The following is a 17245-nucleotide window of genomic DNA, read 5'->3' as shown; positions in this document are numbered from 1 at the left end:
AGTTTGTACTACTAAGTATTTTTGGGATAAATTTGGAATAATTGGCGTTCTCCGACATCGAAAGAGTAAAGAAATCTATATTAGAACCCTTATTAGATCTGAATACCTGAAAAACTGCGAGGTTTTTAAGATTCTTCTTTTGGTTGTTACAAACTTATGACGTTTTTAGGGCAGAACAGTATTTTCACCAGTGTTGCCACGTTGAACTGTGAAAACATAAGCAAAATACTTTCCGTCCTTAAAATTTCAAACTTTATTCTGATTCCCAAATATGACTATAACTTCAAAGGAAAGCTACAATGTGGTAATGTGTTTAGTGCTATGTGCTTTACCTTTATTTATTTTTTTTGCCAATTTCTCATTCACGTTTCTTTTTTGAATTTGTTGCCCTCTACTGCCCAAAACTGCGTTACTGCAGATGGAAGTCTTTTTCACCGAAAAGCTGTTTGATTAGTGCTTTTAACGTCTATTCTGAACCAAAGCCTTTTGTTTTTCAATGCTAATTCAGAAGAAAACGCAGATATGTTTTTACGCTCATTTTGATTTAAAGATTTTATTCGAAACATAAAACTTGTCTTCTCCTCAAGTAGCTTTTTAAGTACTGAGGACAGTGAAAATAAAATATGATGGCTTGAGTGGGTTATGTGGAAACTTAACCCGTTAAATACATGCACTTTTGTGTGTATATTTCAAATATTAGGGAACAAAATCGAAAATTCACTTTCTAAAGAAAAATAAAAAATGAATTTTCTAAAGAAAATTTACTTTCTATCTGCGCTTATCCAGTTTTTAGTAGTATCAGGCACAAAATAAAAGAAAAAATAGTTAAAAATTCAGTATAAAGAAGCTAAAAGCATATGACCAAACAGCTTAATTAGTGGTAGCTTGCCTTTGTAGGTGTAGCTGATTTTAGGAATTAGCAGATTGTTAACTTTTACATTTTTTTTTTCACTAAAAAGTGAATTCCACTTTTCCTAATTTTTAAGACATGGTTCTGTAAGTTTGCGCTCTGTTCTGTAAGTTTATGTTCTGTAAGTTTCTGCTTCCGACCAATTCTAACAATCAGATTTAATTTTTACTGTCCTTTGTACTTGAAGATATGCGGGATTACTAACCTGAACAACTATTAGTCATGCTTTTTGATTCTTGGGGTAAATCGAGAACTAAAATTATACTGATTTCAGGTCGTTCCCAGTAAACTACTGGGATAAATTTGTGAAAAAGAAGGTTCGACAGAAGTATAGTGAAACATTTGACTTTGACTCAATTTCAAATATGCTGGGAATGGAAAAATCAGCAGTTACTGCTCAAGAAGAAGCTCCAAAAGGCATAGTTGCTACGTAAGTATGGATAAACTCCACTTCTCCCATTTGCTTGTTTTTAGTGTGAAGTATTTTAGGACTTCATATTCACCAAGTTATATAATATATTAGAAAACATCATTTCTTACCTGTCTTTAATTCTCCTCAGAGAATAGAATTCACCAAGTGAGCAGATATTAGTAGGTTGACGGTAAAAAAAAAAATTGATTTAGAAGAATTGAAGATCATGTTTAGAATAAGTGGCTTAATCAACAACATGGGTAAGGATTTCGTGGCGGTTACTTTTAACATTTCGATAGGAAATTTTAAGGATTGACAAGGCTAAGGTAAGAATTAAGTTTTTTCAGTATTCTCTTAGTTTAGTTGGTTCTTTGTGTTTTATTCTTACCTGAAATTTTATAGAATATAGACTAAGACTTATTCACCCTGATAAAGAAAAATTGTTCTGTTACGTAGCAGGAAGATCATAATGAATTTAAGAACGTTTGGTTCATTCAAAATAGCTTTGTATTGAAAAAGGGCTACATTACAAAAAATTTCATTCATTAAAAATACGTATTTTACTGGAACGAACAAACAGCACCAATGGATAAAAAAAAGGCAGTTAATAAGAGTGCTGTCTTTTGAATTACCCAAGAAGTAAGTATCTTTAATGGTGGCATCTTTTTTTGTTTTTTTAATCTACGGTTTTTCAATGATTTCTTTTAAAAAGAGAAGAGTTAATTCCTGACTCGTAAAAAAATACCTACTTTACAATGGATAAACGAGTTTAGATGGTCACATAACACTATGTCCAATCATGAATAGATTAATTCAGAAATAGTTTACCTAAACCGAAGTTCAGTCACGATACACAAAGGGACCTGTCATATTTCTTGTTTTTATTATGATAGTCCTTATCCTATTGATACGTAGAAATTACCCCTCTTATGAATAATTAAAAAACTTCGACCTAAAGATACCCTTACAGTGATCTTACCTCCTTTCCTACAATTTTTTTTATCCCCCCCCCTTAATGGTAGGACCAGTTCTAAATTTTGGTTTAAAAAACTGAAAAGCGAGCAATTGTTTCTTTTTAAATTTTTCCATTGGGATTCTTTGAATAAATCTCTGGAACAGGGGGGGGGGGGGTCAAACATCAACTAATAAGCATGAAGAAACTAATATTAAGTGGAATTTGGCGAGGTCAGTGGTTCTTGTTATTTGGCGATCTGGAGTATCTAGCTCCGGTGTAAAACCGGATTTATCCTTAAATTATGGTGTTTTTTTCTCTTGCATGCTTCTTTTTTAAATGCTGTTTTTTACATTTTATTGAATGCTTACCTCTCCATTTTGTAGTCAAATGTTTTAAACTGCTACATACACTGGGATTATATGCAGACCCCGGCGCCGCGCCGATGAGGGAAGACCGGCGGTGGCGGGGCAAAAAACAGCACGCCGCGCCACGCCGCCGGTAAGACGGCGGCGGCGCGCCACCGGGACAATGTTGGTAGCGTCCCGCCGGCGCGATCAATGTTGACCCCAAACATTAATGTTTTCATAAGTTTTTCTCAAATCACAGCTTCAATTTACAAAAGATTCGAGCCTATTCATGAGTTCAAAAATTCACAAGTCGCTGGCTGGAAACTGGTCTTCTTCGTTATTCATCAAGCGAAGTCGAAATCTGGTAGAAATGAAATAGCTGTGGCGTTTCAGAACCCTTGCGTAATACGAGTAGAGTTGAAGTATCTATTAGCTATGTATTCTGAACATAAATAATGATCAAAATTAGTTGTTCTTTTCATCGAGCATTACTGCATGTAAAACTTCAAATACCATATCACAAAATTTGTTAGTTATCTGAGTAAAAACATAGAATTTAAGTTTGAACTTAGAAGCTTAATTTTTTCATAATGCCCTTTGCCAATATCTGTTTTGTCACATCTAAAACATTTGAAATGGGTGACTTTGATATGGATTGTTTTTTTTGTTTTTTTTTTTTGCTCTTTTGGATTCCTAAGAATCCTTCTTGTATTAAAAACTGGTTTTTAATTACAATTAAAAAAAAATTCATTTTAAAGTTTTTTTTGGCTTCATTATAGAATATATATCATGTAGGCTAAGTCTGAACTGCTGCTTTTTTATCGCTTTTGGCTGCTCTTTTGGATATGATTAATTTTTTCTTTTGGGGATTCATTCCAAATTATAAATTGATAAATACCTAATATCAGTCAAATTATAAACTGCATTTAAAAGGAGTAAATTTATCAAATTGAAAAATACATGAGAACACTTCAATTACATTGAAACAAAAAACACTTAATGGTTTATTGGTTTTGAAGAAAAATTAAGTGCCAGCTATTTTCTTAAGTAAAAAATGAAAAGCTCATCCGTTTTAAGTGTAATTAAATGAAATAATCTGCAGACTGAAGTAACTCCAGGAAGATGTTGAAATTTTCATCCTAGTTTGTTACTTTTAATCCAAGCAAAATTTTAGGACACTTAGTATCAGTTATTGCGTTTAAGCTTTGATTTCCAAATGCTCACAAGAATTACTAAATTTAAGAAAGTCGCAGCAATAAGTCACCTGTGGTCAAAATACTCAGACTCCTCTTTGATCCCCACCCAGGCTCAAAGCTTCTGCTATGGTCATTTCCATGGAAATCTCCAAAGAGTTTCTTTTTAAAATAGCTTTCAAGCGTAGTTAGGGGTATTTAGACTTTTTTGCTTTTCTTCAAAGCTTTGAAAAAAGTGTTATAATATTCCAAATGTTGCATTTGTGCATATTTTTGGTAATCATTTGTGGGGCGATCGAATTTTCTAAACCACTGTAGATACGTAAGAACGTTGCAACATCTAGTACCCTGAGGTAATAAGACTGTCCAAGACTCCTCCTTGAACCTCCCAAATTGAAAGCTTTTATTATGACCTGGCCTTTTAATGTAACTTGGGCACTGGACCAAGGGCGCCATTGTTACTCGAGCGCAACGTTATATTTTTTGTTTTTATTATGATAGTCCTTATCCTATTGATACGTAGAAATTACCCCTCTTATGAATAATTAAAAAACTTCGACCTAAAGATACCCTTATAGTGATCTTACCTCCTTTCCTACAATTTTTTTTATCCCCCCCTTAATGGTAGGACCAGTTCTAAATTTTGGTTTAAAAAACTTAAAAGCGAGCAATTTTTTATTTTTAAATTTTTCCATTGGGATTATTTTAATAAAGATCTGGAACAGGGGGGGGGGGGGTCAAACATCAACTAATAAGCATGAAGAAACTAATATTAAGTGGAATTTGGCGAGGTAAGTGGTTCTTGTTATTTGACGATCTGGAGTCTCTAGCTCCGGTGTAAAACCGGATTTTTCCTTAAATTATGGTGTTTTTTTCTCTTGCATGCTTCTTTTTTAAATGCTGTTTTTTACATTTTATTGAATGCTTACCTCTCCATTTTGTAGTCAAATGTTTTAAACTGCTACATACACTGGGATTATATCTAGACCCCGGCGCCGCGCCGATGAGGGAAGACCGGCGGTGGCGGGGCAAAAAACAGCACGCCGTGCAGCACCGCCGGTAAGATGTCGGTGGCGCGCCCCCGGGAAGATGTTGGCGGCGCGCCGCCGGCGCGATCAATGTTGACCGCAAACATTAATGTTTTCATCAGTTTTTCTCAAATCACAGCTTCAATTTACAACAGACTCGAGCCTATCCTTGAGTTCAAAAATTCACAAGTCGCTGGCTGGGAACAGGTTCGTTATTCATCAAGCGAAGTCGAAATCTGGTAGAAATGAAATGGCTGTGGCGTTTCAGAACCCTTGCGTAATACGAGTAGAGTTGAAGTATCTATTAGCTATGTATTCTTAACATAAATAATTATCAAAATTAGTAGTTTTTTTCATCGAGCATTACTGCATACAAAACTTCAAATATCGTATCACAAAATTCGTCAGTTATCTGGGTAAAAACTTTGAACATAACTTTGAACTTAGAAGCTTAATTTTTTTCATAATGCCCTTTGCCTATATCTGTTTTGTCACATTTAAAACATTTGAAATGGGTGACTTTGATATTGATTGTTTTTTGTTTTTTTTTTGCTCGTTTGGATTCCTAAGAAGCCTTCTTGTAATAAACTGGTTTTCAATTACAATTTTAAAAAAAATGCATTTTAAAGTTTTTTTTGGCTTCTTTATAGAATATATATCATGTAGGCTAAGTCTGAACTGCTGCTTTTTTATCGCTTTTGGCTGCTCTTTTGGATATGATTCATTTTTTCTTTTGGGGATTCATTCCAAATTATAAATTGATAAATACCTAATATCAGTCAAATTATAAACTGCATCTAAAAGGAGTAAATTTATCAAATTGAAAAATACATGATGAACACTTCAATTACAATGACACAAAAAACACTTAATAGTTTATTCGCTTTGAAGAAAAATGAAGTGTCAGCTATTTTCTTAGGTAAAAAATGAAAAGCTCATCCGTTTTAAGTGTAATTAAATGAAATAATATGCAGACTGAAGTAGCTCCAGGAAGATGTTGAAATTTTCATCCTAGTTCGTCACTTTTAATCCAAGCAAAATATTAGGACACTTAGTATCAGTTATTGAGTTTAAGCTTTGATTTCCAAATGCTCACAGGAATTACCATATTTAAGAAAGTCGCTACAATAAGTCAACTGTGGTCAAAATACTTAGACTCCTCGTTGATCCCCCCTCAGGCTCAAAGCTTTTGCTATGGTCATTTCCGTGGAATCTCCAAAGAGTTTCTTTTTGAAATAGCTTTCAAGCGTAGTTAGGGGTATTTAGACTTTTTTGCTTTTCTTCAAAGCTTTGAACAAAAGTGTTCTAATATTCTAAATGTTACATTTGTGCATATTTTTGGTAATCATTTTTGGGGTGAACGAGTTTTTTAAACCACTGTAGATTCGTAAGGACGTTGCAACATCTAGTACCCTGAGGTCATAAGACTGTCAAAGACTCCTCCTTGAACCTCCCAAATTGAAAGCTTTTATTATGACCTGGCCTTTTAATGTAACTTGGGCACTGGACCAAGGGCGCCATTGTTACTCGAGCGCAACGTTATATTTTTTGTTTTTATTATGATAGTCCTTATCCTATTGATACGTAGAAATTACCCCTCTTATGAATAATTAAAAAACTTCGACCTAAAGATACCCTTATAGTGATCTTACCTCCTTTCCTACAATTTTTTTTATCCCCCCCCCCCCTTAATGGTAGGACCAGTTCTAAATTTTGGTTTAAAAAACTGAAAAGCGAGCAATTGTGTCTTTTTCAATTTTTCCATAGGGATTCTTTGAATCAATCTCTGGAACAGGGGGGGGGGGGGTCAAACATCAACTAATAAGCATGAAGAAACTAATATTAAGTGGAATTTGGCGAGGTCAGTGGTTCTTGTTATTTGACGATCTGGAGTCTCTAGCTCCGGTGTAAAACCGGATTTATCCTTAAATTATGGTGTTTTTTTCTCTTGCATGCTTCTTTTTTAAATGCTGTTTTTTACATTTTATTGAATGCTTACCTCTCCATTTTGTAGTCAAATGTTTTAAACTGCTACATACACTGGGATTATATGTAGACCCCGGCGCCGCGCCGATGAGGGAAGACCGGCGGCGGCGGGGCAAAAAACAGCACGCCGCGCCACGCCGCCGGTACGACGCCGGCGGCGCGCCGCCGGTATGATGTCGGCGGCGCGCCGCCGACACGATCAATGTTGACCGCAAACATTAATGTTTTCATCAGTTTTTCTCAAATCACAGCTTCAATTTACAACAGATTCGAGCCTATCCTTGAGTTCAAAAATTCACAAGTTGCTGGCTGGGAACAGGTTCGTCATTCATCAAGCGAAGTCGAAATATGGTAGAAATGAAATGGCTGTGGCGTTTCAGAACCCTTGCGTAATACGAGTAGAGTTGAAGTATCTATTAGCTATATATTCTCAACATAAATAATTGTCAAAGTTAGTAGTTTTTTTCATCGCGCATTACTGCATATAAAATTTCAAATGCCGTATCGCAAAATTCGTCAGTTATCTGGCTAAAAACTTTGAAAATAACTTTGAACTTAGAAGCTGAATTTTTTCATAATACCCTTTGTCTATATCTGATTTGTCACCTTTAAAACATTTGAAATGGGCGACTTTGATATTGATTGTTTTTTGTTTTGTTTTTTTGCTCTTTTGGATTCCTAAGAAGCCTTCTTGTAATAAACTGGGTTTTAATTACAATTTTAAAAAAAAATGCATTTTAAAGTTTTTTTTGGCTTCTTTATAGAATATATATCATGTAGGCTAAGTCTGAACTGCTGCTTTTTTATCGCTTTTGGCTGCTCTTTTGGATATGATTCATTTTTTCTTTTGGGGATTCATTCCAAATTATAAACTGATAAATACCTAATATCAGTCAAATTATAAACTGTATCTAAAAGGATTAAATTTATCAAATTGAAAAATATATGATGAACACTTCACATGAGAAAGCTTTAATTACAATGACACAAAAAACACTTAATAGTTTATTGGCTATGAAGAAAAATGAAGTGCCAGCTATTTTCTTAGGTTAAAAAATGAAAATCTCATCCATTTTAAGTCTAATTAAATGAAATAATATGCAGACTGAAGTAGCTCCAGGAAGATGTTGAAATGTTCATCCTAGTTTGTCACTTTTAATCCAACCAAAATGTTAGGACACTTAGTATCAGTTATTGAGTTTAAGCTTTGATTTCCAAATGCTCACAAGAATTACCAAATTTAAGAAAGTCTCAACAATAAATCACCTGTGGTCAAAATACTTAGACTCCTCGTTGATCCCCACCCAGGCTCAAAGCTTTTGCTATGGTCATTTCCATGGAATCTCCAACGAGATTCTTTTTAAAATAGCTTTCAAGCGTAGTTAAGGGGATTTTGACTTTTTTGCTTTCTTCAAAGCTTTGAACAAAAGTGTTCTAATATTCTAAATGTTACATTTGTGCATATTTTTGGTAATCATTTGTGGGGTGAACGAGTTTTTTAAACCACTGTAGATACGTAAGGACGTTGCAACATCTAGTACCCTGAGGTCATAAGACTGTCGAAGACTCCTCCTTGAACCTCCCAAATTGAAAGCTTTTATTATGACCTGGCCTTTTAATGTAACTTGGGCACTGGACCAAGGGCGCCATTGTTACTCGAGCGCACCGTTATATTTTTTGTTTTTATTATGATAGTCCTTATCCTATTGATACGTAGAAATTACCCCTCTTATGAATAATTAAAAAACTTCGACCTAAAGATACCCTTATAGTGATCTTACCTCCTTTCCTACAATTTTTTTATCCCCCCCCCCCCCGTAATGTTAGGACCAGTTCTAAATTTTGGTTTAAAAAACTGAAAAGCGAGCAATTGTGTCTTTTTCAATTTTTCCATAGGGATTATTTGAATCAATCTCTGGAACAGGGGGGGGGGGTCAAACATCAACTAATAAGCATGAAGAAACTAATATTAAGTGGAATTTGGCGAGGTAAGTGGTTCTTGTTATTTGACGATCTGGAGTCTCTAGCTCCGGTGTAAAACCGGATTTTTCCTTAAATTATGGTGTTTTTTTCTCATGCATGCTTCTTTTTTAAATGCTGTTTTTTATATTTTATTGAATGCTTACCTCTCCATTTTGTAGTCAAATGTTTTAAACTGCTACATACACTGGGATTATATGTAGACCCCGGCGCCGCGCCGATGAGGGAAGACCGGCGGCGGCGGGGCAAAAAACAGCACGCCGCGCCACGCCGCCGGTACGACGCCGGCGGCGCGCCGCCGGTCAGATGTCGGCGGCGCGCCGCCGACACGATCAATGTTGACCGCAAACATCAATGTTTTCATCAGTCTTTCTCAAATCACAGCTTCAATTTACAACAGATTCGAGCCTATTCATGAGTTCAAAAATTCGCAAGTCGCTGGCTGGAAACTGGTCTTCTTCGTTATTCATCAAGAGAAGTAGAAATCTGGAAGAAACGAAATAGCTTTGGCGTTTCAGAACCCTTGTATAATACGAGTAGTTGAAGTATCTATTAGCTATGTATTCTTAACATAAATAATTATCAAAATTAGTAGTTTTTTTCATCGAGCATTACTGCATATAAAATTTCAAATATCGTATCACAAAATTCGTCAGTTATGTGGGTAAAAACTTTGAATATAAAGTTGGACTTATAAGCTTAATTTCTTCATAATGCCCTTTTCCTATATCTGTTTTGTCACCTCTAAAACAGTTGAAGAGGGTGACTCTGAAATTGATTGTTTTTTGTTTTTTTTTTTGCTCTTTTTGATTCCTAAAAAGCCTTCTTTTATTAAAAACTGGTTTTTAATAACAATTTTAAAAAAATGAATTTTAAAGTTTTTTTTGGCTTTATTATAGAATATATATCATGTAGGCTAAGTCTGAACTGCTGCTTTTTTATCGCTTTTGGCTGCTCTTTTGGATATGATTAATTTTTTCTTTTGGGGATTCATTCTAAATTATAAACTGATAAATACCTAATATCAGTCAAATTATAAACTGTATCTAAAAGGAGTAAATTTATCAAATTGAAAAATACATGATGAACACTTCACATGAGAACACTTCAATTACAATGACACAAAAAATACTTAATAGTTTATTGGCTATGAAGAAAAATGAAGTGCCAGCTATTTTCTTAGGTAAAAAATGAAAAAGATCATCCGTTTTAAGTGTAATTAAATGAAATAATATGCAGACTGAAGTAGCTCCAGAAAGATGTTGAAATGCTCATCCTAGTTCGTCACTTTTAATCCAAGCAAAATGTTAGGACACTTAGTATCAGTTATTGAGTTTAAGCTTTGATTTCCAAATGCTCACAAGAATTACCAAATTTAAGAAAGTTGCAACAATAAGTCACCTGTGGTCAAAATACTTAGACTCCTCTTTGATCCCCACCCAGGCTCAAAGCTTCTGCTATGGTGATTTCCATGGAAATCTCCAAAGAGTTTCTTTTTAAAATAGCTTTCAAGCGTAGTTAGGGGTATTTAGACTTTTTTGCTTTTCTTCAAAGCTTTGAAAAAAGTGTTATAATATTCCAAATGTTACATTTGTGCATATTTTTGGTAATCATTTGTGAGGTGATCGAATTTTCTAAACCACTGTAGATACATAAGAACGTTGCAACATCTAGTACCCTGAGGTCATAAGACTGTCAAAGATTCCTCCTTGAACCTCCCAAATTGAAAGCTTTTATTATGAGCTGGCCTTTTAATGTAACTTGGGCACTGGACCAAGGGCGCCCTTGTTACTCGAGCGCAACGTTAGGTGGGGATGTCGATATCGCTTTCGTCACACCAATTCGTTTTAGTGTGAATCTGCCTGGTACATATGAATGAATGTTTTCAAACCCGTTTCATCAATAGGAAAAAAAACCGGATTGGACGTTTAGGCTATGTCCCTTTCCCTTTGGACGATAAAACCATGCAAGTGCTGTATCAAGTATAACTCACGAAAATCTTGTTAATTTTGTCAACTTTTCAACTTTGTGGCATCCTTCCTTTCAATGAAAAGAAAATCAAGGTACTATCGCTTAAATATAATAACTCCCTATGCCCCCCCCCCTTCTGGATACCATCTTGATAGGATACTGTCCCTGCTTTAAATAAAAAAAAAATAATCAAGTTATTGGCATCCCTGCTTTAAAAAAAATAAAAAAATCGAGGTATTATCATTTAGATATGATAGCACAATACCCCCCCCCCCCTCTGGATACGACCTTGATAGGATGCCGTCTCTGATTTAAATTAAAAAAAAAATTAAATTTTTGGGATCCTTGCTTTCAATAAATAAAATTTCGAGCTATTATCATTTAAATTTAATACCTCCCTACCCCCCCTTCCCCTCTGGATACCACCTTGATCGGATACCGTCTCAGCTTTCATTAGAAAAATAATTTACTGAATAATTAACAAGGTCACTATAGGGTTCAAACAAACACGCAAAATAACGTTAAACAACTTAGTGTTCCTTAAAAAAAAATTGAGGGAATTAGTAAAGGGGTACAAAGACAACAACAAAAAAGTTAGAAATATTCAGATATACCTCAAATTTTTGGAAAACTGAGTGATAGATTCGCCATGGCATTCCATAAAATCCAAAGAATCAAATTAAAAGGGAGCACACACAAAAGCCAAATAAGGCCAGTAGCCTATGAGAAATTGCAAAATGGCCAAGACAATCAGCAAGTCCCAATGGGGAGCCCTGGGTCTATCAAAATATTTCAATGGTTTCCAAGGGAATTTGATATCATTTTCTTCCGTTTCACTTTCTTCCGTTTCCTTTCACTTTTAATGAAAAAAATAATTATCTTTTTGGCATCCCTGCTTTCAATGAAAAAAATGAGGTATTATCATTTAAAAATAATAGCCCCATATCCCCCCCCCCTATAGGCAATAATTTACAATTTTTTTATGAATCATATTTTTGGGGTAACTTCCAGTTCAATCTTTAATTCCCCAACCTTGTACATAGCTTAGTCTATAGCTAAATTTTGTCTCAACCGAAGGCTGTTTTTTTTTTTTTTTTTGGGGGGGGGGGTTAAAATTTTCCAGAAATAAGATCGTATTTTGTATCAGGCTTTAAATAATTGAGTATTAAACATTAATAAAATCTTATCTAAAAACAGCAAAAAAAATAAAAAATCTGCAAACTTACAATTCGGCTGTAGAAACAATCTGTCGGCTGTCAATTTCAAAATCCAACAAAAGGCTGAAGCTGTATAGTAGTGAATGCGTTCTATAATTCTATTCAACTTGAAAATAAAATTCTTGACTACGGATGATGTAAGAAATAGCGATTGAGAATCTGCTTTTGAATTGATTTAAGCTCATTTTATAAACATGATACTTTTTTTTGTCAACATATTAAGAACTATGCATATTGTAATATTTGCAGTAGCATATTGCATCTATCTGGTTTTTATGCAAATTAACGAAAGAGACTAAAATGAATGAATAAGAGAGTAGTGAAGAATTATGGTATACAAAGTAATATTTTGCAGGGAAAGTCACTGGTGATAAATCACTAGGGGTGGCACCGTGATTGCGTAATTTTCGGGGATTCGGGGAACCAAATTTTTTTTCTGGGTGATACATAGATTTTCGGGGAAATACCTAAGAGTTTGAGGATGCTACAAGCTCTGCTTGATTTCTAATCAGGAAAATCGAAATACTAAACCACACGAGAAGGAAAAGCTCCGACTTTGCGGTTGACGCAATAAAGAATTGGCGTAAAAATAATTTAAAGTCGACCGAACGCCGCCGCCTCTGCCGGCGGCGGCGTGCCTGCGGCGCGCCGGCGGCGTTACGACACTTCGCTGTTTTTCGACCGGGCCTCTCGTCGGCGGCGTGCGGTCGATCCACCGGCACGGTGCCGGGGTCTAATTATATGTACAAAGTGTGAAGCAGCTAGCAGCATATGGCAACTTGTCATTCATTCGGGCTTGCAGCCGAATAATAAAATATATCTTTGAAAAAACTGATTTTTGATTAATCTATTTTTTCTTCCTTTTTTTTATCATTAAAAAAGTAATTCTCTCATTGGAATAATAGGCCAATTAATTTATCCTTACTTTGACCCTATGTCATTCATGTTGATAATTAGGTTTGAACCTAAGTTGTAGCAATTGAATAGACAAAGTCAACTTTGTATCATAATACTAATCGATTGAGTTTATTCTTCATCATATTCATCATATAGTTAAGCCCTCTGTAAATCCATCATCAAATTTGCTATAAACTTTTGTTATTCGCATTTCAACTGATGCGGAGACTTATAAGTATTTTAATTTTTAGCTTTATGCATCCTTCTTTCTTTTCAGAATTTTGAACGTAGACTGGCGCTATCAGGTCTGGAAAGCAGGAGTCACTTTTACAGATAATGTAAGTGTTTGCAGTTAGTATCTACATTATAGAAGAACAAGCTTAAACAGTATTTTCACCCGATCTTTCTAAAAACATAGAATAGACAGCAAAATAAAAAATATATGCGTGATGTAGTGCATTTGTTTGTCGGATTCGATAGTGGTGAAATAACATTCATCAAACTGTGCCGGCCAATGCCGTATCCAGGATGGGTTTATCGGCTTTGGATCCCATCCCTCGAAATTTTTTCGTAAAGTTTTTTTTCGTACCACCCCCCCCCTCCTCCCCCGAACAACAATACTCGATATGCCTTGGTGTCGGATACCCATTTGAAAGGGTGTTTGCTATCAATTCGATAAACTCTAATGTGTTAAAGTGGATTGAACAAGCTTAAGATACTGGAACTTTCACGTGAGAACGCTTTTGTAGATTTTAATCAAATTTTGCTATTCATCATTACTAGTGCCATCTGAGTCTAAAGAGCTTATTCTAAATCTAAATGCTTTAGCTTTATGCAAGGAATCCATACATAACGGACAGCCGTAACAACTTGGGAAACAGTTCATTCGATCAAAAATTGAAATATCCAGTGCCTTTTCTAAGGGTTGATAGTGGTTGGGGGTGACCCTTCCCCCTCCATTGGCCTCTCCCCTTTCCTTTGTAGCCTTAAACAGTATTGTATCACAAATTTATGATTAGTGTTTCACAGAAATCGCACCCGCAACCCCAGGGGCAATAGCCTCATATTGTACTAAAGTCTAATTCTTTGCAGATCCATATGGGCATGTTACACCATTTTAACACAAGAATCATGCATTGAATTTAAATCTATACGATTTTAGAAACAAACTTGGCTCGTGACTCCTCTATGCCCCTTCCTAGTCCCCCACCCCCCAATATCTAACTTTTTTTAGTGGGAGGGCAAGTGTATTATATCTTGTTTTTAATGCCAGTGCAAGAAAGACTCGGTCTATCCTGCGGATTGAATCAATGCGAAAACGAGCCAAGTCCCCTCTTGATGTCCAAGCTGCAATTAGTCCTCCTCCACTGCCAATTTTTTAGCAGAAAGGTTTGCAGTTAATACATTTTTTTAAATCAGAAATCTTCAGTGATTATCAATCTATCTGAATTAAATCGTATTTATATACAACCTGTTGTAAATGCAATTACGAATAGAGTAAAAACATAATGAGAAAGGAAGAACGAAAATGACAACAAATCAAATAAAAAGGGTGGTACATGTATACTTTAAAATGTAACATTATGGATGTCTGTTATGATTAATAAAATAGTAATTGAAAACCTGATAGAAGACACCATCATATCGTCGTCGTTTTAAATTTGAATTTTTTTTCGTTTTAACTTTCTTCTCTTTATTTCGGTGTAATTCTGACTTTTATTTGTTATAATTCCTGCTTGTTTAAGTTTAAATATTGGTCTCTTCTTTTCTTTGGAAAGTCTTTTGTTTTGCAGTTTTCAATGTTACTTTTGTTTAAACTTTTTTTTTAGTTTTTTTAATGGAGTTGAGACTTCTTTGTAAGAATAATTCATTCTAGCCTGAAACTAATTGTTCTCTATCCATTGAATTGTTTCAGTCCATTGAGTGGATGGATCTATGTCATTTATTCCAGATTTTAGTCTTAGTAAAAAAAAACTTTAATCGTAAATTGTATAATCGTATTACTTTTATTTTAATGTTTCATTTTTTTTTAGGCTTTCCTTTACTCTCTGTGGTACTTCATTTTCTCCATATTGGGAAACATTAACTACTTTTTCTTTGCTGCTCATTTACTTGATGTTGCTGTTGGTTTCAAGACGCTTCGTACAATCCTTCAGTCTGTGACTCACAATGGCAAACAGGTATCTAATATAGACTTTATAATAACTAATTGTCTTATCGCAATGCAGCATAGACACACAGGCTGAATTTTATTATTTTACTTGGAATAGACGTACTATTTCGTATGCCGGGCACCAAATCCTTAATTTATTTGTATGCCCTGATAGTCATAACGACAAGCCTGGGTCTATTAACACTTATTCTAATAACCAAATAGTACAGTTTAGCGGCTTTTTGAACAGTCGTTTCCGTGCTATAAGTCAGCGAAAACTTCATGAATTGAACTTATCGGTCAAGTTAGGTTTTGAAATGGCATTTTCTCTTCACAACTTCCCTGGTTATAAGGCTTGGACGATTCTGAGTAGACTTTTCGCAAAAAAAAATCTTTGAAAGAAATACAAATTTGGTTATTCCTCTCCAAGTCCACGGCTGTTGCATCAAAGCGTTTTCCATGATGTTCGCATTCTAAGTCAATTTTCGAGTATTGTTTCTTCCAAAACTAAGGCAAATAATGTGAGCGTCAGAGACCTGATCCCGTGAAATTTGCTCACAGCATCCTCTTCCCTTCCTTTAACTCCAGTGTTCTTCTTTTTAAAATTAATCTACACAATTCCTTATTTCGAAAATATAAAAAGAAAACAAATTCTTTCAAATGGAAACAAAAACCGACGTTATTCCGATTATGAGGGAGGCTAAAATTTTCAGTTCGAATGTTTTAAAGGTCAGCCGGTTGCATATTTGATGCACTCATAAAGGTTTTCTGCATATAATTATAAAACTGTAGTTTATTGAGCTGCCCCCCCCCCTCATATAAGGAGTAATTTCTGTTCTTTTTAATGTCACTTTTTAGTTTCACTATCAGTAAGGCAATACCGTTGGACGCTTAGTAATACTATATGTATATTCTACATACATATTTTATTTTGATCCTACACCATTTTAAATTCCAGCAAGTTTGTTTTCACAACGAACTTCTATTGTTAAGAATAATCGAGATGATGATTACCATTCCTGAATCAGCTTCAGATAGTCACTACTTCCCATGGGGTCCTAAATTGCGTTTTCAGCTGTGGTGATTACAATGGTGCAGTTTTCATTTCGTTCCATCACTACTTGGGGTGGTGGTAGGTGGGGGGATTGGGTTAGGCTATTTTTTCAAAATTCCATGAATTTGTTTTCAAAACGAATTTTTTTCATTTGGATCGAGATAATATTTAGCATTCCTGAATTAGGTTCAAATGTTGTATCTCACTTGACAGTTTTTTTTTTTGAAACACTTTTTTAAATTTTCGGTTACTATTGGTTAGAGTTCGTTGTTTATTAGGTTCTCCATACGGGGGCAAAGATGATAAGCATTGTCCTACTAAGCATTTTCTTCCTACCGAAATCTAGCTAACGCTTTTATAATTTTTAATTTCACTCTCATCAAGTTTTTTATAAAGGAGTTTAACTGAAATTTTCATAAAATTATAAATTTATCTTCATAATTTTTAATACCATATCTCTCTCTTCTTGTATATCTTACTTCAAAAACTCATTTACTCTTCCATCAGAATCTGTATCCTTATTATTTTCCAATCCTTTCAATGACTTCTTAAATTTTCCTAGATAATAATCTTCTTTCACTTCTAACTTATTCAAAACTCTCTCACTATTTTCAATACCTTTTCCTGCAGTCATACCAAGGTTTAAAGTTCCCTCAATATATTCAGCTTACCTCTCCTCAACACTCTCTTTAATCACTAATTGAGACCCTGTTTGTGCCTTTATTTGGAACTACTCTGGGCGTGCTACTTCCCCTCAATCCGGGAAATATCTTGCTTCCATGAGTCTGACTGACCTAAAGCATCGATATTTTTTCTCTTTTCTTTTCTTATTTTATAGAAGCCTAATAAAAAGTGTAGTCTATCGCTGATCAGATTGGCTTTGAAATTTTCAAATAAATAAATTCCAAAGTAAATTGAAGGAATTTAAATTCAATATTCATACATTTGTTTGTTTCAGCTTGTTTTGACTGTGATGTTGTTGACAATCATCGTATATCTTTACACTGTTATTGCCTTCAATTTCTTCCGTAAGTTCTACGTTCAAGAAGAAGATGACAACGTGGATAAGAAATGTCATGATATGCTTACCGTATGTATTCAATAAGTACTTCATTCACTTAAAGCTTATTCGCTTTATACTTT

The 17245-nt window shown here is 34.8% G+C and overlaps 1 protein-coding gene across 1 annotated transcript in view; it reads left to right on the top strand.

The window, feature by feature from the left end:
- Positions 1–17245, top strand: part of RyR (Ryanodine receptor) — a 602377-nt gene that overhangs the window by 540500 nt on the left and 44632 nt on the right. The window contains 4 exon segments of the mRNA XM_089093383.1: positions 1185–1340; positions 13174–13234; positions 14930–15076; positions 17061–17192. Coding sequence (XP_088949509.1) covers positions 1185–1340; positions 13174–13234; positions 14930–15076; positions 17061–17192 — 496 coding nt within the window.

Source organism: Artemia sp. Qi Xiang Cuo, chromosome 8 (genome assembly GCF_049724085.1).
Source record: "Artemia sp. Qi Xiang Cuo chromosome 8, ASM4972408v1, whole genome shotgun sequence".
NCBI lineage: Eukaryota > Metazoa > Arthropoda > Branchiopoda > Anostraca > Artemiidae > Artemia > Artemia sp. Qi Xiang Cuo.
The sequence above is the reverse complement of the archived record's forward strand: the minus strand, read 5'-3'. Positions and strand labels throughout refer to the sequence as shown.